Source organism: Miniopterus natalensis, chromosome 1 (genome assembly GCF_054644295.1).
Source record: "Miniopterus natalensis isolate mMinNat1 chromosome 1, mMinNat1.hap1, whole genome shotgun sequence".
NCBI classification, from domain to species: domain Eukaryota; kingdom Metazoa; phylum Chordata; class Mammalia; order Chiroptera; family Miniopteridae; genus Miniopterus; species Miniopterus natalensis.
The window spans coordinates 174,321,597-174,348,593 of record NC_142081.1 but is presented as its reverse complement, the minus strand read 5'-3'; the positions used below and the strand labels follow the sequence as shown (position 1 = coordinate 174,348,593).

The following is a 26,997-nucleotide window of genomic DNA, read 5'->3' as shown; positions in this document are numbered from 1 at the left end:
ATAAGAGAACCATAGAAACATTCAATTAATCCAAAGAAAGCAGAAGAAAAGGAAAAGGGAACAAGAAACAGATGGGAATGTAAAAAATATAATCAGAAGAGATTTAAAATAACTGCATCAACAATCATATTAAAGGTATGTAGTCTCCAACTAAAAGGAAGAGGTTGCAGACTGGAGATAAAAAAGCAAGACCCAACCATATCTTAAAGTAAAAAATTACTTTAAATATAAAAACAAAAGTAGGATACAAATAAAACGGTGGGAAAAGATACACTATCCTTACTTACACAATCGAAAGAAAGATGGAGCGGCTATATTAACGCCAGACAAAGTGGATTTCACAGCCAAGAATATTCTCAAGGATAAAGTCGGGCTAGTTCAAAATGATAAAGGTGTCAGTTTAAGAGGATATCACAACTCTAAACATGTATGTGCTTAATAATAGAGCTTAAACATATACAAAGCAAAACGGGCAGAACTGCAAAGAGAAACTGACAAAGCTACAGTTAGTCACAGCCAGAGATTTCAACACTCCTCTCGATAGCTGACAGAACAGGTAGACAGGGAGTCAGCAAGGTTATCACAGACGAATAATACTATCAGCCAACCTGGACCGAATTAGTAAGTACAGCACACTCCATCCAACGACAGCAGTACGCCCGGTCTTTCCAAGTGCACATGAAACATTCATCAAGATAAATGATATTCTGGCCCCAAAACAAACGTCAATGCATTTCATGGGATTCAAGCCATACAAAGTATGTTCTCTGACCACAAATTAAAAATGAATAACAAAGATCTCTGGAAATATCACCAAATGTTCAGAAACTAAATAATATGCTTCTAAATTACCCATGGATTTCATGAAGAGAATTGGAAAGTATTCTGACCTTTATGAAAATGAAAACAGAAGATATCAAAATTTGTGAGCTGCCACTTTAGAACTATGTAAGAGGGAAATATATAACATTAAATGCTTATATTAGGAAACAGGAAAGGTCTGGATGACCTCAGCGTCCACCCTAAGAAACTAGGGGGAGAAAAAGAGCAAATTAAACCAAAGTAGAAGAAAGGCAATAATAAAAGTCCAAGCAGAAGTCAATGAAACAGAAACTGAAAAACAGAGAACATCAATAAAGTAAAAAACTAGTTCTTTGGGAAAGTCAATATAATTAATAAACTTCTAGCCAGACAGACTAGGAGAAAATGAAGAAAAGTTACAACTTACCACTACAGATACGATAACATAAAGTACACAGTATACAGTATAAAGTATAAAGATGACCAACTTTATACCAATAAATCTGATAATTCCCCTAGAAATGAATAAACGTCTTAGAAAGATGTGAAAGCTCACTCAAGAAGAAATAGTCTGAGCAAAGCAGTCTTTGGAAGAAAATTATTTGGTAGTTAAAAAGGTTCCCATGAGGAGCACTCCAGGCCAAGTAGACTTACTGATATAATCTACCCAACGCCAAAGAGAGACATACAGCCAATTCTGCACAAACTCTTCCTACACATATTACCTTGATACTAAAACAAACAAAAAACCAAACCATCAAAAAGCCACAGACCAAGAGCCCCCATGAACATACATAGGTGCAAAACTTCTCAATAAAAAAATCTTATCAAATAAATTCTAACAATATAAAAAAAAAAATCATCATGATTAAGAGTTTAAACCCCAGGAACGTAATGTTGATTCAACAATTAATGTAATTCAATATATTATCAAACAAAAAAGAAAAACCATGATTATTTCAACAGACAAGGGTAGAGGGACATTTAACAAAATACAACATTTGTTCCTTCCTGAAAAAATTCTTCATAAACTAGAAATGGAAATAAATTTCCAGTATGATAAAAGGCGTCTATGAAAAACATTCAAGTCACATCATACCTATTGGTAAGATTTGCAACTGTAGCCCTAAGATATGAAAAGAGGTAAAGGGGTCTGCTCTCGTAGTTTTTATCCTTGTACTGAAAAGTCCTACCCAGGGCAGTAAGGAGAAAATAAAATAAAATAAAACATACACACTGAAAACTGTTTTGCACAGACAATAGTGTGGTGAAGGCCTGGGGCGGGTATGCAGGGGGTGAGCTGGGGGGGATGCGAGAGTGTGTGTGTGTGGGGGGGGGGGGGTTGAATGGGTCAATGGAGAAACAAAGAGGACATCTGCAATACTTTCAACAATAACAATAAATTTAAAAAAAGAAAAGAATTTTGAACACCTGGAAAATGAAACCTTAACACAATGGCATTTACAAAAGCATAAAAATGAATGCCTAGGATGAATTTAACACACTATGTTCAAGACCTATACACTGAAAACTGCAAAACACTGTTGAGAGAAAACAAAGACCTGAGTAGAAGGAGAAAGATGCTCTGCTCCTGAGTGACAAGGACCAACGCGAGGATGTGTCCTACCATCTATGACAGTAAACAAATCCCAGTTCAAACCCCAGCAGGTTTCTTAATTGACCGATTCTAAATTTTTTTAAATTTTAACTAAATTTATTGGGTGACACTGACTTGCAAAATCATATAGGTTTCAAGTTTACAACTCAATAAAATATGCTCTGCACACTGTGTTGTGCACCTATCGCCCCACCTTTGCCCACCTCCACGCAGGCCCACTCCCTTTCCCTCTGGCTACCACCACACGGCGGTGTGTCTGTGTGTTATGTGCACATGATTTCTGGCTAATCCTTTCACCTTCTTTCATCCAGTCTCCCCCATACCCCTCCCCTCTGACCTGTCAGCCTACTCTGTGTATTCATGCCTCTGTTTCTATTTTGTTCGTCAGTTTATTTTGTTCATTAGATTATATATACTATGAACCTAAAACAGCCAAAATAACTTTGAAAAAGCATAAAGTTGGGAGGTGTGCACTGCCTGCCTTCTAAACTTACTACAGGAATTAAGATATGTGTTACTGTTTTAAGAATAAACACAGAACAGAACATATACAGTCAGAAATAAACTCACGCACATAAAAAAAGTCCATTGATTTTTTAGACAAAGGAACTAAGGCACCTGAAAAGAACTGTATTGTCAACAAACAGTCAAATTGGGTGGTGGTAAGAGGGGGGAATTACACAAAACAAAATTTCAATCCTCATGCCATATACAAAATTAACTCAAAATGGATCACTGAACTATAATTAAATCTTAAAACTAAAATATAGGAGAAAACTTTAGTGAGTTTGGGTTAGTCAAAGACTTCTTAGATATAATACCAAAAGCTTACTTTATAAAAGAGCACACTGATAAATCAGATTTCATCAAAATTAAAAACTACTCTTCTCCAAAGACAGAGTTAAAAGAATGAAAGGACAAATCATAAACTAAGAGAACATATTCACAAAGCATATATCTGATAAAATACTTGTATCCAGAATATATTTTAAAAGTATATGTCTCAAAACTCAATCAAAAAAGAAATAACCCAATACAAAAATGGGGAAAAAAGATTTCAACAGACATTTTCTCAATTGAATAGCAAATGAGGACATGAGTTGATACTCAAAAGCATTAGTTGTATGAAAATGCAAATTCAAAACCAGAATGAAATACCATGACACACCTATTATAACGGCGAAAATGAAAAGGACTGGCAGAGGAAGATGTTAGTGAGGATGTGGAGGAACTGCAGCTCTCCCATACTGCTCATGGGAATGCAAAATGGTACAACCACTATGGAACACAGTCTGGCAATTTCTTTAAGAGCTAAACATATAACTACAATTTGGCCCAGCAATTCCACTCCTAGGATTTTACCAAAAGGAAATAAAAGTATGTGTACATACACAGACTTGTACATGATGTTCACAGAAGCTTTACTTATAACAACTAAAAACTAGAGACAACCAAAAGGTCCAAAACCAGGTAAACTTTTAACCAACCTGCAGTATAGGCATACAGTGAAATACTGCTCAACAACAAAAAAGGAATAAACTACTGATATAGTCTACAAAATAGTTGGACTGCAAAATAATTATGCAGAGTGAAAGAAGTCAGAAAAGAAGGAGTTCATACCGTAAGGTTCCATTAATATAAAATTCTAGAAAACCCCAAACCAATGTAGAGAAACTGAAAGATCAATGGTTGCTTGAGATCAAGGGGGTAGGAGATGGGGAGTGAGAGTGGGGATTAAAATGGAACACCAAAAAACGTTTAGAGTGATAGATATGTATGTTATCTTGAGTGTCAAATGATATACTTTAAATATGTGTAGTTTATTGTATGTCAATTTTACCTTCATAAATCTTTTAAAAATAAAATAATAATGTGTGTAAATATATATATATATATATGAATGAATTATACAATGTGCAGCACACTGAAAATGAGTAGCATTATCACATACTGCACAGAAAAACTGAGGGGGGGGGGATGAAGACCAGGAAACAAAAAAACCTCCTTATAGCATGCTATAAATTTCATTACTATAGTTTATTACTAGTAACTGCAAAATTAGTTTTGAATAACACTCTGCATTTACACCATGAAAAGTTTCTATAAATTTGTTTCCCTAGAAGTTACTGCAATCGTATTTTCTAAATAATTCAGAGTACCTATTTTGATAGGTATGATGAATGTCACAGCAACTACAGTCCTGTAAACTCCAGGATGTATGTCACAGCACCTTTAAATTCTTCAGAGGCTACTAAAAAGGCTGTCATCTTGTGAGGAGCGAAGGCCACGATGGCCCGGGTGCGCCCCGCTGTGCCCTGGGCCCCGCCAGCCCCGGGGTGTCCAGGGCTTCTCTGTCCACGCAGAGGCTGCCGGACGCTCCCCTGCTGCGTCTAGTAATCATCCCCCTGCGGCCACACTGCGCGCAAAGCTCCCACTGCACGCCTACTGGGTTACCAGAAAGGGAGAACAGCTCACGTAGCAACTTCTTTAGTAAAAAGGGGCTTATAAAAATAAAAAGGTACTTACAGCAGCTACAGGGATAAGAATCTCCACAAATAAACCGGCAAGTGCATGCTTTATGTCCTTATCTTTCACTTCTAAGAAATACTGAGCACATTCCTGGGGCGGGAAGACCAAGATGAAAACCTTTTCAATATCACAGTCATTTTGTAAACACTCGTAATTATACCAAAAAGCTATGGTGAAAACATGCTTAAATTTAAAAAGAAAGTTCATTTATGTCTGTGACAATTTAACAACTGGAATAAAGAATTCATAACAATGTCATTAATTTATATATATTTTGTTTCTTTTAAAAAGTCATGAAGAGCAAGAAAAGTCATCATTAGGCTAAATCTTTGCAACTGACAAGGTATATCACCTGCATAAATTGAAACGATGCTTCAAAATCTTCTACAGGGTACATTTTCACTCGGAAAAACTTCATTCCCATTATTAAGCTGATGACACTTTGTACCACATGTGGACTTTGTTCCTTTAGCCGCAGTTCTTTCAATTCCGTCATAAACTTCTTCCTCACAGCCTGAAACCTTTAATGCACACAGATGCATAATTCCATGAGTTAAGAACACTGATTTCCTCCGAGTCATTTAAGGCTGAAATCAAAAGGTGTGTACACATCACCTCCTTTCTCTGCCCTCGTCAAAATGACCAGAAAAGCATACAGAGGAAGACAAAAATTTTTGCTATTCTGAATTTCCTGTTCATTTCTTTTAAAATCAGAAGTTCCTTAAAGAGGAATAACAGGGTTTCTTTATTCCTATAGCATGACTGATACAGCACCAATACCATTTAATAACAATCATAATAAAAATAAGATCATATAACCCAACCATAAAATTTCCTCACGTAAATCAGAGAGCAATTCCAATTTTAAAGGATCCTTCTTATAAAGTCTGCCATTTGAGTTCTATGGAGAGTGGACTGGAGACTACAAATTTATTCCAAGAGGTAAACCAATCTATTATGAACCATTAATTATCACTTAAAATCCATATCTTACTACACTGCAGAAGAACTGAAGAGGAGTGGGAGGCCACAGGTTTCACAATCTGTATGAGCTGAAGAATCGAAACATTCAAAATGTGTGCACCATCCTGGCTTCACATGGCCACAACTGTTAAGGCTACCAAATTTTTCTTTGCTTACACTGGAGGAAGATATTTCACAGTTTATTAATCAATAATGTTTCATTTTCCTCCTCGATGTATTCTAAAATACCAAAGATTTTCCTGTTAATGTTACTTGGGGAAACCAGTTCCTAAAAGTGGAAATGAAAAAGGAAGTACACTTTCCAATGGTCACCGACTCCAGTGAGGAGGGAGAAAATGATGTATTAATAAAACGTAGCTACAGGACAGAAAGTATAACATCTATTTCATCTATTCCTTGGAGAATAAAATGCCATTCTTTTGGTTTTTATAAAAAAAATACATTAAAAGTGAATAAATACTTTGCCATTGCAATAGTATGAGAATCCAAGGGTTTTTTCTTTTATTAAATTTCTCATAATAATTATGTCACTACAATCAAAGGAAATGCATTAGGCAAGATTATAATACACCTCCCAGCCTTTCTCTTTTTTAAAAAAAAAATATATATATTTTTTATTGATTTCAGAGAGAGAAAGGAAGGGGGAGGAAGAGAGAGAGACAGAAACATCAATGATGAAAGAGTCATTGCTCGGCTGCCTCCTGCACACCCCCCGCTGGGGATCGAGCCCCCAACCTGGGCATGTGCCTTGAGGGGGAACAGAACCCATATCTCCTGGATCATAGGTCAATGATCAACTGCTGAGCCACACAGGCTGGGCCAAGCCTTTCCCTTTCTCACCTCACTACCTGCCTCCTCAAATGTTCCAGGGCTATGGCCTAACCTACTGTGGCTCCATGAGCATTTTCCTCCATGCTCATCGTATGTGTGGGTGGAGAACACCTCATCATTGCTCTAAGGGTCCAATGAAGGTAAGCATTGTTTCATAAATTTACTTGGCCATTTGGATTTACAATCTTTACCATCCTAGAATTAACTCAGCAGTGATGCAATGTTCTGCTGGATCCAACTTGCTAATGTATTATTTAGAATTTCTAATTTATATTCCTGATAGAAATTCATTTTGGGTAAGAATTTAAAAATCATGAACTACTTTGTCATAAAAATAAATAAATCATTGCTTGTGTCCATGTTTTTGTGCTTATAATACCTAAGACAGGGATTTGTTACTAATTAAATATAAATGACATATTAAAATATTATTATCTATGTCCAAATCACATAAAACACTCAAATTATATTCCAAGTTCTACAGCACTGGTTATGCAAGGGTGCCTAGTGTATTACAAAGGATAAAAAATATACTAAATAAAACATATTACTTAATATTAAAATCTAAACTACTTCTTAGAACTTAGAAAGGTTTTTATATGATGATTTCAGAGCCAACAACTCTTTAAATGACATCCACAAAAATCTGAGTTGATACTTTTTACTTTACAAATTTCCCAGTAGCAACAAATTCAAAATCTTCCATAGACTTTACAGCAAACACAAAATAGTAAAGACAAACATCTTTTTAGTGTTTACTACAATGACGGTTCAATACAACTCAATGCTTGTAACTCCTGCCAAACACCACTTTCCATGGAGCAACCTGGTATCTTTTAGCTTTCCTTTGAGGTACCCCTTCTATCTATTCAACGTTCTGTTTAGTATTAAAACAAGAGGATTAGAAGAAAAAGGCTGCACTGCTATCTCGGAAATAAAAGCACTCAACTGGAAAGTATGAAAAGTATTCATTAGCTCTGTAAAAAGTTCTAAAAGGAAGATTTAAAAAAATTGTTTCTTGTAGAATTGTTAAAAATAGAAAATAAGTGATATCCTGAATATTCTTGGCAATTTCTGAGTTCCTCAATTCAGATATTTATGGGGAAAAACACACAACAAAAAAACCCCTACAAACATCCAAAATGAAAACAAGTTGTGAAATTAAGGAATCCTCTAAGGAACAGAGCAGCTTAGTAACAGAAGGTGAAATTGATTTCCTAAGGACTCTATGAAAAGCATAGTAGGTTTAAAACTGTCAGCGTCTGGTATATTAGTAATGAAGCATTCTGAAACAAAAAGCAAATGAAAATCAGTGAAACTTACTTTGATTGGGTAAGAACCCCTATCACCTCTGCATATAAATCTGCAATAATATGCACATTCCCAGTGTTGGTTCCTGAATATCTAAAATAACAAGAGAACAAATGTATTGCTCATTAATTTTTCTATAAACTCTTAATAAATCTAAAAATGTCTTATTAGATTTTTGTAGAATTTTCTCTGAAAATTCATTTATAGGATAATAAAAACCACATAAATTTTTTCCTATCTCTAGATTTTAATTTGCTGTGAAATTTAACCTTCTGATTCTTATAAATCCAATCTGGTTTTTAGAATTATTTTTACAAAATCATTCCTATAAGTATTTTGTGTGGATAAAAAAAAAAAAAAGGAAGATACTTGCTTTGAATGCTAAAAACAAAGGATCAATGAGAGTTCACAGTATATTTAAACAGTATAAACCCACAGAGAAAAGAAACAATTCCAAGTATTTTACTTACCCTTCCTTATGTTTAAAGTGCTTGAAAGCTAAGTTTAGAACTTCATGAACTAAGGGATCAGGCACAGGATGAACAGGAATCTAGAACAAAAAATATCAAGTGAGTAAGAGCTAAATAGGTTACAAGTCTTTTACGAGTAGTCCTAAATTTCACCAGATTAAATCAATATTCAATTTTTAATTTTCATGATATGCTCTATTACTACTAATCTGTCAATCTTTTCCTAAAAAATATTATTTTTTCTCTATTTTAGTTGAACATCTAACTTAACAAGCTCTAAATTTACAAATATTAGCTTCATAATCACAAATCATTGAACAATGAACTATGGAGGGGAAAAGCTATTGTTGTTTCTACAATTGTTACTACCAGAAAGTTAAAAACACATTCATGTGTAACTGCAACACCTATAGAACAGCAACCTTTGATGGAGTTAGCACCACACTCATACAGCCTGATTTTCCATCATAACAGTGTCCAAAAGGGACATCTACTTTTCCAACAATTTAAAACTATTTATGAATATATTAGTATTAGAAGTTTGTCATTTAAATGTCTGTTTTGTTTAGTTCTTTAAAAAGCACATGCTAGCCAGTCGGCATGGTTCAGCAGTTGAGCATTGACCTATGATCCAGGAGATCACGGTTCGATTCCCAGTCAGGGCACATGCCTGGGTTGCGGGCTCGATCCCCAGTGGGAGGCATGCTGGAGGCAGCTGATCAATGACTCTCTCATCATTGATGTTTCTATCCCTCTCTCCCCTTCTCCTTTCCTCTCTCCAAAATCAATAAAGATGTATTTTCTAAAATGAATTAAAAAAATTTTTTAAAGTACATGCTAGTTCCTAATCTGTAAAACAAATCAAATATTTAAAATACAAATTAAAATCCCTGTCCCTTCCCCCATATATAATTACTATAAAAAACTTGGTATATATCCTTCCAGACTTGTTATGCACACACACACACCCTTTATTTTTACTTAACAGAATAATGAATTTTCCATGTCTGTGCTTAGAGCTCCTCATATTTTTTAACAGACCTAAAATATTCAGGATATATAATTTATTTAATGAGCTCCCTATTAATGAAAACTTCAGCCCAGATTTTCTATATTCAATGTATATGTTATACATCTTGTGCAGTCAACATTATAGACTTGTATAGTTCCATGGGAAAGAGTCCAAAAAGGGGAACTGCTGGGTCAAAGGTTACACAAGTCACCACTGCTCTGGAGTCTAATTCTATACACGCGTGGGTCTGTTTCTGAGCTATCAATCTGTGTATGTCTGTACTAAAATCAGGCTGTCTTAATTACTAGAGCTTACTTTTGTTAATAAGTCTGGCTGTATTGTACTGCAAGCCCCCCGCCCTTATCTTTTTTTCAGAGATATTTTGACTACCCTTGGCCTATTATTTGTCCATATTCCATTTGTAGTTGTCTTTCCAAGTTCCACAATAACTGTTAGATTGCTGCAGCTGCAATGAATCTTTAGATCAATTTGGGAATAACTGCATTCTTATACATTTAGATGGAGTATTTTTTCATCTCCTTAAAGACTTTCGGCAGAGTTTTATGACTTTCTGTGTTTGTCCTCTGTTATACTTAGTCCTAAGGGTAAGATCATGGAGAGATGCTTGATTTCATTAGTAGTAAGGAGAATAACAATGTACAAGGTATCACTTTACACCTATTCGTGGGAAAAAACTGAGTCTGACAAAGCCAAACAGTAGAGATAATGCAAACCAATGAAGTTTCATGTACATTGCAGGTGGGGGTTTAAATCAGTTACTCACACAGCATGCAATCTAGTGAAGAGGGTCAACGCGTGCCCCTACAAAAGACGGCACGTTGGCATAAGGGTTATTTTGAGCTGAAGGCAACTCAAAAAATTGTTTCATGCTGAGCAGATACAGGAAAAGCTCTCTACTCTCCCTCTTTCTGTCCCCCATCCCCTTTCCCGTACCAAGAGGAGGAGAAGAACCATTATCACTGGAAACAGAAAGCTGGCACAGAGATGGGTCAGCACAAATAACCCTTACTAGCCAGCCCTGATCTTCCAATAGTTTCCCCATATATGTACCTTCCCACAGCTTACCACCCCAGAAGCCCAAACCCTTTTCCTTTGTCCTGTTACTTCTCCACAATGTATTCTGCTCTTCGTTAACCCTTCTTTGCATCTTCACCTCTTTCCTATGAAGGCCTCTGTATGCATATACAATAAACCTTTTCTCCTATAATCTGTCACTTATCAGTTTAATTTGCAGGGCCCCAGGTACTAAACCTAAGAGGATGGAGTTTCACCACACTAGCAATTACATGTTTAAGAAAACAATGATGTATAACCTCACACTTGATGGATTAATCTTAGTAACATAATGTTGAATTAAAGCAATAAGTCCCAGAGGACAATAAACAGCATGATATAATTTTTTAGAAAGTCCAAAAAAATTAAATATATTATCCAAATATATATCAAAGCATTTTTTAAAGATAAAGGAATAATTAACATAAAAATCAGTATGCTCATAAGGGAGTAGCCAGGGAGTGAGTGAACTATGAGTTGCACAATTAGGCTTACATTGTAGGTAACAGTCTAGTTCTCAGAGTGTCAGTGGTAGGCTCACAGGTGACTATTATATTGTAAAGAAACAAATACATGGGCAGCCATGCAGAGGTGAATGACAATAGTGTATCTTCAACCTGCATCACAATTTATACAGTTCTGTGGGCCTAGGGTTCAATTAAAACTAAACACAGAAGAATGCTACATTGCTTAAAATTTTTAACAATATAGATTCCAGAACACCTCAGCAATAGGATGAAATTGTAATCGAATATTAAATATAACCAAGAAAGTAAAAAACTAGACTGGGGGGTGGTGTAGAGAATTATAATTATTCAGATGGTCAGACTGCTTCTTGAGGGTTTGAAGGAGAGCTCTTTAAAAGGAAGACTGTATTTCTTACCAAGGCAAATCAGGAGTTGATTAGGAGGAGACTGAATTTAGTCCTGAATAATGATCAGGAACTAATTCTAAACTAGTAAGTATGAGACAGACATGAGGTAAGAGTAATCACACAAACTTAATCTCACATAATGAGGGACAAGAATTCTAATAGGTAACTACCGTCTTCGCTTCCATTTACTCATCTCAGTGAGGTGACTAAATTCACACAACACTGAGCATACTGGCACCACTTTTCAAACACAGATCCAAGCAGAGGGAGGCAAGGGAACTGACACAGTGTTAGAAGGTTCATGGTGAGCCTTTACTCCAGGATCAATGGCTGTACCAGAGCCTCATTGCGGCTAAGTGGCTCAGTATTTGTTGTTGACCAAAGATTGAGAAAGAGCATTTGTCTCTCACATTTCCTAGAAACTGGGACTGTCCTAAAGGCCTGTACCTGCAATCCAATTTGAATAAAACGCACTATGAGGGAGATTCTTATACTGCCCTATCACAAAATCAAATAGGGATTAAGTGAGGAAGCAGCTGTAACCCAAGCTCCACCTTTCTAGGTCTCAGAGAACCTTTCAAAAGTGACCTGATGATACAGAAAAGAAATGAACTTTATTTATCACTTCGTGGAAGCTGAGATATTTAAATCCCATGTTAACAACAGGAAAAAAACAGAATTTATTCTACATAATAAAGTTCAATAATTCAAGGACCCTAGAAAAATAGTCTTACTAACCTTTGCTCCACATTGGTAAACTGAAATTTTAAACCCAGAATTTCTCTAGCATTAGATACTTAACTAGGATTTGATGATTGATTGAATTATTGTAAGAAGCCTTCAACCTTTTATAGGCAAACATGTCTAATCATTATAAAAATATAACAATCACATATTATTGATAAAGGAATTTCAGAATACTGGCTGATCAACTAAGTAGAGGCCCGGCAATCTTTTACTTGGTACCTCAAGCACCCCTTTCTAGAACCACACAATTTATCTCAGATTAAGAAGAAACTAAAAACAGTACCAAAGTGCTCCCTCAAATCCACACCAAGCTGTTTAACTTATTATAAACTATAACCAAACCATTACACAATAAATAAAAACATTTTTTCACTGTAATGATAAAAGCATAGAAAGACGATGGATTTGGAGTTAGTCTAATCAAACCAAGATTTCTCTTTTCACTACTTATGTATCCTTGCAGAAGTTTCCACTTTCTCACCCGTAAAGTGCAGATAACAAGAGTAGAACCCTACACTTACTAGCCCTGAGAGAATGCCAAATCTGGTGTATTGCAATTGGAGACCGATTCTTGTCATCTCACCTTTCCTGTCCTTCTCTAAAAGGGACCAGGCCAAAATTCTTACCTCCTGGGAATGATGTAGGGGAGACAAAAGAACTAGATACCGAAGACAAAGCCTAGCAGGGAAAAAATCCACAAGGAACCAGAGCCTATCAGGGAGGCGGGAGGAAGATATATTCTCCCAGCCTCATCTTCCCTGGAGTGGGCCAAAAAAAATGGGTCCAAGGTAGAAAAGAAGTTACAGGACTCATTGCTGTGGTCCTCTGTATAGCTCCCAGTCAGTCCTGAGATGAGCCCATTCATTGACAGAGAAGACAGAGCAGACGCCACCACTGGGTGACAGGCATGTTTGGATCAAGTGGCTGACTCCCAGAACCTACTCTAGAATAGACAGCGCTAATCAACAGACTGGCCCAAGACATTTCTGTGACGTTGCAAGAATGCAATGCTGCATTTTATATGATTTAACGTTTTGTACCCCACTTACTGTACTCTGTTACGGTTTTACACACTGATTTCTTCACAGGGATATTTGGCATGCTCTAGGCCAGAAATATGCAACACAAGGGGACTTAACCCTGCAATTTCTCCTAAACAGACTTTATTTGCTTCAGTTATGCCCTAAGTCTAACAATGACAGCTGGAACACCACTTAGCCATGTTGCGTGCTCTTTATTACTGTCCTATGACTGCCACCATCAATCCTTTATGCATGTCTTTGTGCCAGGTTAGGATTATTTACAATGCTTACAACAGCTTTACAAGGCAGGTATTTGTGCCCTATTTTACAGGTGAGGGAACTGAAGTTCTGAAGTTTGTATGTACTTCTCTAAAATATACTGTATGCCCAGTGTGACATATAAAAGTGCTTTTAATAAATGAAAAAATGAGAAAATGTTGTTTTATCGCATTAGAAGAGAAACAGAAGTAAAAGAAGAAATTTATCTTTAATTTGGGAGGAAACACAATCTCTAAAAATTTTAGCTAAGGAATTGCCCTGGCCAGTTTGGCTCAATGGTAAGAGCATCAGCCCGTGAACTAAAGGGTCTCGGGTTTGATTCCCAGTCAAGGGCACATACCTCAGGTTGCAGGTTCCATCCCCAGCCCTGGTAGGGGCGTGTGTGGGAGACAACCAATAGATGTTTCTCTCCCCCTCCCTTCCTTCCACTATCTCTAAAAATCAATGGAAAAAATATCCTCAGGTAAGGATTAAAAAAAAATTATCTAAAGAATGAACATTATCAGCATGCACAGACATTTTGAGCTCCCTATTTCTCCCTTTATTTTCAATAGTAAAAAAATCACCCCAAACAGAATTTAAAAAAGGGACGGGGGAGAGTTTCTATATAAACTACTTTAGTTTATATAGAAAAGGTTCTCCTTTCATGGAATAATATTCCCATCTTTAATATCAAGAAAATTTTCAAATCTTGTCATTTGTGTGATTTTAGAAACAGTTCTAATTCTACTTGAACATTCAAGAAGCATGCATCCTAAAGAACATCCAAGTTTCATTCCAAGGCCATTCCCACTACCGCCTCCAAAATTTAATGCTCTTATCACATCATGACAGGGAAAAACAACAAAACTAGGTTAAGTAAGATCCGGATGCTGGGGTGTCAACGGGACTCATTCATTACCTAAGACCAGCTCTCAGCACAAAGGAGAATAAATTCATGTCTCCGCAAAATTACACATAAACCCATAACCTCCAGAGCTGCTTATCGAAGTCTACAGTGGTACTGTTAAATCTGAAATTCCTGAAGGTCTGCTCTACCTTCTGATGCTTGACCACAGCACTGATAAAACTAAGCCAAGGGCTTGAAATGACTCGCAAGCCCGGTTTCCCAGTCTTCTCATTTGCTTCAGTGACTAAAACTCAGTATAAAAAGAAAATGGCTTCAAACCTTCTAAATGCTGCGCTGCCACTGAAACATGCTTTTATTGTGGACTTTAAAGCCCCTGTACTACCACACTGACACCTGTAGCCAGCCATGACTCCAAAATTATTCTTCTGACTTTCTTGAGAAAATGCAATTTTCCTCTATATTTTGAGTTACTTTTGTCCCCACAGTGAATCACACTAACTCAATTCTCTAACTTGTTATGATTAAAACTTTAATTTCACAAGATGCTGGCCGTTTCACCTAATTTCGCACCTCTGATTTTACCAATAATTTTATATTTTTATTATTAAAGGGAGAAAACTTGGAGTAAAAAAGTGAATTAGTTTTATAATCTTCAGTAAATCACCACAACTAAGAATATTTCTTCATTTGTAAAATGAAAATAACAGGTAACATTTATTGGGCATTTTCCATGTCCCAGGATTTACTGTATTTCATTCTCCTGAGTCTACAAAAATGGTACTATTCTCATCCTTCCTTTACAGAGAAGAGTTAGTGGGTAATAACTTGCCCAAGTTACACAGCAAGTAAATGATGGCTGCGGTGAAAACACTTGCTGTGACCATCTCCCAGAATTTATTATAATGACTAGCTGATACAAAGGATATAGTCTTTATGTGTTATGAAGAGTTCTAAATATGTGTGTTTGTCACTGAAGACATGACAAATTACTCAAGAAACAAATAATTTCCAATATATGAGGTCAAGGACTAACCCACAAGGAATATTTACTCTTCCTTAAGACTGAACCACCGATGTATCAATACTTCAGTGCTCCTGGGACTGTCTAAATCACATTTTAATATGTGCATGTTATGTGGGACATAGTAAAAGTCTTAATAAATTCAAGATATAGTACATTGATTGCTCTCTGGATCTATTAAACCCTACATCAGTTTGACAATGAAGAAAATTGGGTTAGTTTGTCATGAGATTTCAGAAAGTTCTATTGATTTTTACTTCATTTTCTGTAGTTTTATTAGTTTTAAAGAAGCTAAAAAGATGCCTTTTACTAGGAAAGAAAAAAACACCACCTCAATAGGATTTTAGATAAAGTGTACCTATGTCCTCGATGATGTATTTTACTCTTTGATGGGTGCATCTGAATAAAGATATGAGGATAATGGTAAAAGAGAGACATGGGTAAGTGAGAAGGGAGCAATAGGCTGGAGCAATGTGGTGACAGGCCCAAGGCAAAGACAAGATATCAGAGCCACTGCACTTCCCTTTCTCACATTCTGAATCCATGTGAGCCATGGGTCTGAAGGGACTCTGTGGAGGGGACTGGAAAAATGAGCCCACTGAAAGCGTATTCTTATGTTTACAGATCCTAATTTCTTTTCCACCAGAAGAGCTGCCTGGATTATTTTGGAGGAGATGGAGGGAGAGGGAGAGATGAACAGGAGGGAAAAAGACAACGGGGGGACATCTCGGGGGTCGTCTCCGTGAAGTACTGAAGCTGTGCAACCAGAAGGGCTCTGAGATGAGACTAGAGACTGATTGCTAAGGAGAAGGTCACGGGGACAGGAGAAACGGCACAATGGAGATGGGTTGATCCTGGATGCCAGTGGAGGGAGTCCGCAATTTCTCCTGCTGGAAGAAACCCTATACTGTCCAACTAAGCAAAGAAGTGCAGATGCTGGTTATGGAACCACTGAAATGGGCAGCATTTAAAACACACAAGAAGCCAGGGATCAACCACGACGAGCCCAGTCGAGCCTACTCATGGATGGCCAGTTCTGGTCCCCAGCTCCTCTTACCTCTGCTTACCTCAGGGTCTTAAGTTCCCAGCTAAACTGAGACATCACAAAAAGCAAATCTGGCTTGTTAGCACAACTCCCAGAAGAAATTGCTATCCCACATTTACTAAAAAACCTTTTGATTGGATACAAATTAAAGTGATTTTTACCTTTGATTTATCTATTTTACATATTTTAAATTTGCAGACTTCAGATATTCAGATTTCAATGTCTTTTCACAGACATTGTAAAATAACAAAGGCAAAGTATAAATGATAACATAATTCAAATATTTTTATATTGGCTATGTCAAAAAACAGACTATCAATTTTTATGTCTTACATTTGCTGTTTACTGTCATTTTATATATTCTATTCAACTTTACACAACAAACAGAACTCCCTGTCCAATCACAATAATATGCAAAATATAATTTTTCTTTCAGGTTTCCTAAATTTTTTCAAAACACTACAATAGCTGAAAATATATGGATCACCTTTGACAATTCAGTCTTATGCATGTCAAATCACCCCCATTCCTCAACTATTAGAATTATTACATGCAGGCTTGAGGGCTTAGAAAAAGAAATTCTTTGAAAGTAGAAGGAAAAAATGACTGAAGTAGGTGAATATATTTGCAGCTAAAGGCCCATATGTAACCCAAATTCCTATTCAGCTCCATTTTGCTAACATGATTCCATGTCTTGGGTGGTATACTAAGGTAAAAGGAACAGAGAGTGACAGGTACAGGAGATGAAAGCCTCAGGCAACTGAAACAAGTATAATTAAATTATAGGAATTCCATTTATGTGGGCCAGAATTTTAGACATAACATCCCAAATAAGGAAGCTGAAACATGAAGGCAAAATTAGAAAAAAATAAGAAATACAGAATTTGAAGAAATAACAGCGCTTACCTGCTTTAGAACTTCAACTAAAACTAAACAAAAAATGAAATCTACTGCTAAGTCTCTCCTTTCAAGAAGATAATCTCTCTCACGTTGCTGTTCATCCCTGAAACAAGAATCCCAAGTTAGGACTGTATTAAGAACACAAATTTTAAAGTAGGTATTGGTTAGCAGTTCAAATTATTTACTGAGTTCCCAATATGTATGGTGTCCTACAGAAATTATGCAAGTTTTCTGAATAACCCAAGGTATATATTATGTGTCCTTTCTCATTTGTACATTAGGAATTTATATACACATTTCACTATTCTAGGTCAGAAATTAAACCTAATATAAAAAATTAGTAAGAGGAAGAAAAGTATCTCAAATTTCATTTAGAAAATGTAACATTGTTCCATATTTGATTAGTGTGGGGTTTATTTTAATTAAGAACTGAAACAAAAAAATAACTTTCCTGATAAAAATACAGTGTCAGGTAACTTTCTCACAAATCTAAGTCGAAAAATCACAAGTGGCAACTACTAAGTCCATTTCTCAACCATGGACCATCATCTGAACAAAGATAGATATTTAACTAAAAGCCAAGTTCTCCCTGTGAAATTTGAAAAAGGTGAAGACACATTCTAGTATTTGAGAACCAAAAAGGGTGTCATGGTAAAAAACACAGGGTTTTGACAGTCTTCCTCTATCACCACCATTGTTTCCCTTCACAGACCACATGAAAAGGACCTTCTTTGAATATTTTCTTAATTTCTTCTATAACTATTAAAGCTCCTCACCACTACTGAAAGGGCACTCCTGAAATTTGGTTTTGCATGACTAGTCCCAGTGATGAGCACTGTATGGCTGCACCTGCTTTACCTAGGACCACCCCCTGGTTTACAGTTTAAGCTTGGACTATCCTTTACCCTTACTATCACGTCACAACAAGAGCAATCAACATTTCTGCTTAGGAACCAAACAATAACAATCTTCAGTTGATAATACTATCACCCCCTTCATTGGAAGTGTTTCGATCCCAGGTAGAGCAGTGGGAAATGAGCCACTTACCCCTTAGATTTTGTGCTAGATCGAGGCCTATACTCATAAGACTCATCTTCAGTTCCATTCTGGCGTCTGTACCAGTCAAACAAGGTGCGAAGTAAGGAAGGGAGACAGTGCTCTGCTACTGAGCTCATAGAGCTTATCAACTGAAAAGACAAGACGTTACCAGAAGATAAAATACTACATCAAAGAACCATGCTATCAGCAATCACTTAAAAATAATGAACATTTCTGGAATAAACATAGTAGAACAAACAGTAACTCGAAGCAATAAATGTGTTTAAAAAGGGCTGGGGATACAGCCGCGTCGTAGTAAACAGGGCAGTTCCCCCGCTATTAAACCTTACCCAAATCCATTCTGTTTAGCTCAGAGGCGTTCTACCTTCTCCCTGCCTCCACATGCTACTCACATGTACAGAATGACTATCAATAACATCCCTGATTAAACACATGAATACATCTGGGAAAACTGTTATACAGAACGTGAAAAAACAAAAACACATCTACTTCCTTCCCCTGGCCAGTTCCTCTCTCCTCACATGAACAAACGGTTCTAAAATGTTGCCACTAGAATAAAGCGATGGAGAAACAAAGAAGACTATTACAGGAGAAGTGGGGAAAAGCTCCAGTTTCCTCTGTACTGCTATGATACAGAAGTATAATTACATAATCAATTTGTGATACAAATAAACATATTAGAAATGTGTTGTACACAAGCTTTTAAAGCTTAGAGTATATAAATGGACAGCATAAAGACAATGCAGTAAGATGAACAACTGCTACTCAATTATCCGTATTGCAGGTGAATATCAGATCCGTTTCACAAATGACGGCCTTCCTGCACTGGTGGAAGGAAGTACACCAGCTACCACCCGCAGTTCCTAGTCACCTCATCTTGAGGAGTCCAAGAGAAAAACTCTCTTTTCATAAGAAATGCTGTATCTCACTCAACTCATTGTTCATAAATTATTTTAAAACCATCATACAGTAAAACATGCTTCACTTCGTTTTTCTTAACTAAAGAACAGGAACACTCAAGGTCTCGTTCAGTCCCATAACTAGAGGAAGTATCAGTTAATGAAGATGACTTGATAACTCTAGTAATGAAAATTTCGATTTTCCTAACATTTTACCTCCTTCATCTAACTTCAGAGTGTACCTCATGTAGGAAAACAGAAAAGAGTGTAACGGCTTATTCGATTGCACAGGCTGTTCTTGTTTTCGTTATCTCTGCTCTCTTTTAATCACGGTTCTATTTGGAAATTACCATAACTTGATAGGTAAAATAGTTTCTAATATAGTGAATTAAAGTAAACAAGGTTCTAATTAATTAACTTTTTTCCTTTTTTTTTTTTTTTAAATTAACAATGAACTGTATCTCTCAAAAGGAGGGTATGGTCCATTGTTAATAAAGAGGAAATGATAAAACACCATCTGCTACTGTAAATGTATATTAAATATTAAAATGGTGTAAAATGCACATAGCTTTTTATTATGGGGAAAAAAAAAAATCAAGCCACGATGCATGATCATTTATAGTTATTAATCATTTACATAAGAAAATATACGGAAATTTTCCTTAAAACTTTGCTCAACAGGGTTTCAAATTCTGACTGTACATTCAGCCATTCGTCACTAGTGAGGTGGATTCAAGGTGCAAAGAATCTAAATACTTTTAAAGTAATCTATTAATAATGCATCAATAATTTTTAATTGATTACTAGTAATGACACACTTCGGTGGCATCTATCTATAGCTTCTTCTTAGGCTCGTGGCTATTTGCTAAGTGCATGTATCATCAGAACTACCTAGGGAGCTGCTATAAGATACGGGTGCCAGAGCACTACTCGGACTCAGCAGAACGGAGCGAAAGACAGAAACAGTATTTTGGTATGTCTCCACCAATTAATTCTAAGCAGTCATCTTTATCTAATCAAGTAGACTAACGAACATTAACATCTATTTCCTAGATATATAATTATGAGAAAAGTAGTTCAGGAAAACTAGATGGCAACAGAAAAGCTAATCTGGCTTACTGGTTTTTGCAAACAATCAACATACAATAAAACAATTCATGAGCAAACAATTATGACAAAAATAACACTTGATCAAACATTTCATTTGAGCAAGAGGAAAGAATTACCATTAGAGAAATTACCACACTAATTTTTAGACCTCAGCATTCTATATAAAGGGAGTTGGGGGGGTTTATTTGGTAGTTGTGTATATTCTTTTTATGCTTCTTTTGCTTCCTGACACAAAGAGGGTCCACTTGGTCTTTGCACAAGCACAGCTAGAAGTACAAGTGCAAGGATTGGATGTAGTTAATGCCTCTTGGGGCAGCCCTCAACTACTGGGGATGGGAGCTACAGGTAAGTGTGCCAGGCCCCCATTCTTCAGACAGACAATTATGGAGACGTTCTGTATAATGCTCAGAGGTGGAATGAAGCCCCCAGGGCAGAGACCTCTAAAATGCTCCCTTCTACCAGTTCCTCCTCTCCCCCACTTCACTGGCCCACATCTGCTCCCTGGGATCACTCTCCAGGACCAAGTCCCAGCTCTGCTTCAGGAAGAGGCAAAGAGGGAGGGAACCAGGCTGGGTGCTTCTAGGTATTGGTTCCGATGGCCCCAACAGGAAAAAATAAATGCTAAAAGGTAAAATATTATTATGTAGAAATTGGTATACAAGAACAGAATGAGGGATGTAATTGGAAACTTTCTGAGAAAATTTAAAAGGGCATAGTAAAGAGATTAACAATGAAAAGTAAAATGTTTTAAAATGGTGAATGAACAGAAACCAATGCAGTTCACAGCTCATTCTAAGAATTATAAAGTTCACAGTTCATAGCTCATTCTATTTGTTTTGTTAAATAAACAAACTACCAACAACAGGCTGACTCTTGATATACGGGATCAGTAAACAGGGAATTTCTTAATACTGAATATATTTGAACCAGGCTGGTAGGACAAACATTTTCCTTTCAGAACAAAAATAGTCCCCTGAAATAGACACACCTGGTCAAACTGAAGATCTTCACCCCTCTGGAGAGATCGAGACAATGGCTTCTCCTACAATTAAAAAGAAGAAAAAAAATGTATACGCAAAGTATTACAAGTCTTTCAGATAACAAACAGCTTAGATTTGTGAGTTGGTTTTGTTTATGTTTTCATTTGTATTTAGACTGTTTCAAGAAAGGTTCTATTCTGTTAATTCAAAGAAAATTTAATATAATTAATTTAACTTAAAATATACATAGTATAATTGATCCCTTTTGTCAGTCTTTCTGCCTACCTTCAATGCTGGCTATCCCACATACAGTTACCTAACACATTGAGTATAAGAGATGTCTGTATTATGTTCAAATATATGATGACTGATCCTTTTGTTGAAACTTTTTACAATGATTTTCTAAATTTTCTACATTATGCATTAATATTGAATTTTTATATTAAATATGTATCATAAAAAAAAAATGCCATTCTCCTGTGAAATGAACTAGAATTTAGAAACAGGTATTCCGAATAGATAAACCATTTAAAAGTATGTTTATTTTTCATTATCACAAATTATTTTCAATATTCACATATACATGAATGCAAAGACTTATGTACAAGTCAGAAACTGCCTATCCATAGAGACAAGTAAAAAAATGTGTAGCACTTTCTTTTATTGAAATAACATTTCAACTGTTGGAAAGAATGAGAGAAATTTGTATGGGCTGATATAAAGAAATCTCTAATTTACATTGTTAAAATAAAAATAAGTACAGAAAATATGCATATAATTTGTGTTTTTAAAAAAGTGGCAGGTGCTACAGAGATGGATAAACAGTAGGCATGAAAAATGGTAGACTAGAAACTGTGGACAGTGATTATCTTGATTGAGAACGGGAGGAAGGGTCATTATTTTTATTATATAACTTCTAGAACTACTTCTACTTTTTATGATGTAATTATTTCACAGTAATACTAAAGGTTAATAATGATTCTAAGGATCACAATCCTTTATATTCTATTACGATTTTAACTAGTATAAACAGTTTATATGTATAGAGTACCAAGAGCAACGTGAAACTTCCAGAAAAAGCAAGAGTTTCTTGAAAAGATTTTGATAGCATAACAGTGATACTGAAAGATGGCATTCTTTCCTAAACAATCTCTGTCCTTGTGGAGCTAAAAGTCTAATGACAGAGCAAACAAAATATATAGTATTATGTGATACATACTTCAGGGTAGGAAGTTGGAATGGGGTTGAGATTTTAGAGAGAATGACCGCCGGGAAGATGACATGTTAGTCACAGTCAGAGAATGAGTGAGCTTTCTCTGGGTGAAGAAAAGATAATTCCGCAGATGCTTCTGAACTCCCAAAAGGCTCAGGAACTGGAGAACTTTAGTCACTGACAGGTGTGGGCAAACATTAAGTTAAAACTAAGAGGGCTGGCCCTGGCCGGTGCGGCTCAGTTGGTTGGAGCATCGTCTTGTGCACCAAAAGGTGGCAGGTTCGATTCCCAGTCAGGGCACATACCCAGGCTGCAGGCTCGATCCCCAGTTGGTGCACTTACAGGAGGCAACAATCAATGTTTCTCTCTCACCTGGATCTCTCTCTCTCAAATCAATAATCACATCCTCGAGTGAGGATTAAAAAAAACACACTTTAAAAAAATAAATAAGAGGGCTGGTTGAACAACTGTTTAAGATCTAGCCCCTCCATCTCCCTCCCTTCACCCACTCTGCTTATCAGGTTGACTGACCCTCCACCTAACTAACCCACAGAGGAGCTACCTTTCTTAGCAAAGGGCCAAACAGAGAAATGCTGACTGGGAGACACTACAGTTGAAGATGAGGGATCATGCTGAAGACAGGGAGATTAAGTAAAAATGTATATACCAAATATCAAACACCCAATTATCTTCTGCCCCCAAATCTTCAGAAAGCTAGCAGCTAAGCCTAACCCTCCCATTCCAAGTACTAGAGCAGTCATCCCTGGATGCTCCAACCAGCTCTCAGAAAAAGATCTGACACTGACGGTTCAGGTGATGACACACCAAAGGCGACAGTTAAAAAGGTCCCTCCATGTACACCGGGCTTCCCATCAGCTGTTTAGTGCCTCAATTATAAAATATGTCTCAATAAACATGTGAGGAGAAGGCAAAACTAATAAAAAAATGTAGTTTGGAGAAAACAAAAAATCATAACAGAGAGAAGAAACTCTTAAAAATACATGTATATTTAAGATTCTCAAAAAATAGTGGAAATTGCAGAGTTGTAAAAATGCTGGGCCTAAAGTCAAAATTAGCAGGTGACTGCTTAAAGGAAGCCCTTTTTTCCTATCTTCCTTCCTAGTCACTGACAATTTAAAAGATTAACAGATAAGCTTGAATACGCCTGGATCATTACCCAGGATTGATCCATCTCCTTGAAGGAAGAAAGAAGCCTCAGGTATTAGATTGCATAGTCTGCAAGCTGTAATTTCAGTCAATGATTGCCCTTCCTTCCTGAATCTTCCTTCTAAAATGAAAACTAAATCGTGGCTAAAAGTCAAGCTCAGCTCGTCTTCGCATCTTCTGGCCTCTTAAACCTTCTTTTATTATGGTTTCTGATATGAGAATTAAAAGGCCAGTTCTCTCATTTTCGTGGTAGATTAAATTCTTTTAGCAAAAGCCATTCATATTCATGGTTCTAACTTTTTTTGTAAACTCCATGGATGTGACTTTCTTTAAAGTGACCCTGTAAGAGGTTCATTTGAGAATTCAGGAACAGTCCTCTTGGATGGTTGCTTATTGCCTAAAAGGGTACAGAATAAATGTAAAAATAAATAAAATCACAATAAATGCATCTGAAGCTATAATAAAAATATTGTGCCAATATGATATTAAATGCATTTTCATTATCTAGTCTTATATAGATACACACAGTTTCCCCAGACTTGGACATACATGAAGCAAAGCTGGCAGAGATGTGATAAGAAGAAAGATGCTGGTATATATGAGTATAGGGGGTAAAATCTGTAAAATATGATGGGGATTTTCTCAGCCTGTGTTTGTCCGTGGCTGCTGGAGACCACAACTTCAGGGGTTTTCCTGGTGTGTTGGAAAGAGTAAGCTCGGATACCACTTCTCCCAAAGTATGAGGATGGCATAGAAACACCTATTTTCTGATGGAATCCTCACTATTCACCATAATCTTATAATCTCACCTTAGATTACATAGTAGATATCTCTGAAATTAGCTATTAAAGGAATGAATAAATATAGTCAGCGTCAGACTAGTATTCTGAAAGAAGCATTAAAAGCTCTGTTGACATGTTTTGTTAGAAAAACAAAGGGCACATGTCACAGCAATGTTCTTAAGGCTAAAGTCAACTTAAAATACAAATCTTTACTAAGTACCTTCTGCTGAGCATCTACCACGGGCAGTGCTGCAGATAAAACGGTGAGTGAGGCTTAGCTTTTTGTATCAAGTAGCTCACATTGGAGGAGATAAACATATCAGCAATTAATATGACATGTCAGAATCCAGAAGTATGAACAAATTATTATGGTAAAACAAAGATTCAGCCCTGGCCAGTGTGGCTCAGTGGTTAGAAGTTGGCCTGTGCACCAGAGGGTCATGGGTTCTATTCCTAGTCAAGGGCACACACCTGGATTGTAGGTTCAATCCCAGTCAGGGCGTGTGTGGAAGGCAAGCAATCAACGTGTCTCTCTTCCATCAATGTTTCTCTCTCTCCCCTCTCTCCCTCCCTCCCTTCCACTCTCTCTAAAAAGCAATAGAAAAAATATCAGGTGAGGATTAACAAAAACAAAAACAAAGATTCATTTAGTTTGAGGAGAATCACTATGTTAAAGGGAATATATGGAAAATTCAAAGGATGAGTAGAGCTTTAAAAACAGAACATACACCGGGATAAGAGAATCGTGAGACACTATACAAACTGTAACAAAATAGTGAAGCAGCTGGAATGACCCAACAAGAATTTGAATTTATTCCATAGCAATGAAAAGTGAGCCAGATTTTTATTTATTTTTTTTAATCCTCACCTGAGGATATTTTTTCCACTGCTCTTCAGAGAGTGAAAGGGGGAGACAGAGGGGGGTGAGGAGGATAGAAGAGAGGGGGAAAGGGAGGGAGGGAGGGGGCAGGGGAGGAGGGGGCAGGGGAGGAGGGGAGGGTGAGGGAGAGGGAGAAACATCGATGTGAGAGATACATTGATTGGATGCCTCCCACTAGTGCGCCAACTGGGGATGGGGATTGAGCCTGCAACTGAGGTACATGCCCTTGGCCGGAATTGAAACCAGGACCCTTCAGTCCTCGGGCCGACAGTGAGCAAGATTTTTAAAGCAATAAGGTGGTAATATTTGTGTATTAGATGAAGAAAAGTCTGGTTAAAACAAAGAAAATGGGAAGGCGACAGACCACTTCTTGACCAGTTAGAAGGCTGCTGCGATGACCCTGAGTGAGGACAGTGACAATGGCATTGGAAGAAACAGAAAGGAGACAGATATAAAAATGCCATTTCCTTTTAATATTTTTGCTCTCAAGATATTCACATTTCAAAATTGAAATTCCTTTAAGAATATAGTATCTGAGAGCTAAGGGGACCATACCACATGGTGTTGTCTATAAAATAGTGTATAAAATAAGTAAAGTGTTTAAAAATGCGCTGTGCCAGTTGAAAATCGCTGAAGCCAGGAGGTGAGTTTGGCTACTGTCATAACAACTTTTAGAATATTCTAGATTTTTCTTTATTTTCTCTTATGTTTTATCTGTCTCAACAATTCCCATAGGTGAAATCTATTTTTGTTCTTTTGTAACCTGTAGCAACTTATCAAAACAAATTCTGGGCTGCCAGTCAAGATGATGAAGATGATAAACACTGTATACTCACCTCCTCTCACAACCACATCAAAATAACTACAGAACCACCATCATTCAGAAGCACCTGAAATCTAGCTGAACAGAGATCCTATAACTAAGAATATCCAGAAGAAGTCATGTAGACACTAGTAGGAGGAACAGAGAGGCAGAACAGCTGGTCCCACACCCATGTGGTGGTTAAAAATCAGGAGGAATATTTCAGATGTGGAGTTTGTCCCTGAGGAGTGAGGGGTCCCAGCCCCACCCCATGCTCCCCAGGCCAGGAAAGAAAAGTCCCCATAACTTCTAGCTGTGAAAACCAGAGTATTGTGGCTGAGCGAGACAGGTGGCTCTCTTAAAGGGCCACACACAGACTTGCTGACAGACTCACTTGTTCTGACCTTCAACACTGGAGCAGCAGTTCGGAAAAAGCCAGGAACATACTGGGAGAAACTGGCTTCTGAACAAGAGCTGGAGGGGAAGCTTTCTCCCAGACAGAATGCTGGCAGAAGCAATGTTCATTTGCTGAGCCCATTCCCTGCAGGCACAGGCGGGTGCCATAGTGAGTCTCCACCAACCTGGCTAACATTGTTCTCCCCTACCTAGGTGGTGATACCCTGAGACTCCACCCCATCCAACTTGTGGGCCTACCCAAGCACCTTCCAGTGGCTTTTCCATATAAGTGCCCTCTCTTGGCTTATGCTGTGGGCTTAACTAAAATCTCTCAAAGGTTC

The 26,997-nt window shown here is 37.0% G+C and overlaps 1 protein-coding gene across 4 annotated transcripts in view; it reads right to left on the bottom strand.

Annotated features, from left to right (window-relative positions):
- Positions 1-26,997, bottom strand: part of FRYL (FRY like transcription coactivator) — a 231,489-nt gene that overhangs the window by 97,833 nt on the left and 106,659 nt on the right. For all 4 annotated transcript variants that reach the window (XM_016206964.2, XM_016206950.2, XM_016206959.2 and 1 more), the window contains 7 exons: positions 21,425-21,478; positions 18,416-18,555; positions 17,375-17,471; positions 8,545-8,624; positions 8,087-8,167; positions 5,301-5,469; positions 4,946-5,038 (listed from right to left, as the gene is read on the bottom strand). In XM_016206964.2, the coding sequence (XP_016062450.2) occupies positions 4,946-5,038; positions 5,301-5,469; positions 8,087-8,167; positions 8,545-8,624; positions 17,375-17,471; positions 18,416-18,555; positions 21,425-21,478 (714 nt within the window). The remainder of the gene's footprint in view (positions 1-4,945; positions 5,039-5,300; positions 5,470-8,086; positions 8,168-8,544; positions 8,625-17,374; positions 17,472-18,415; positions 18,556-21,424; positions 21,479-26,997) is intronic.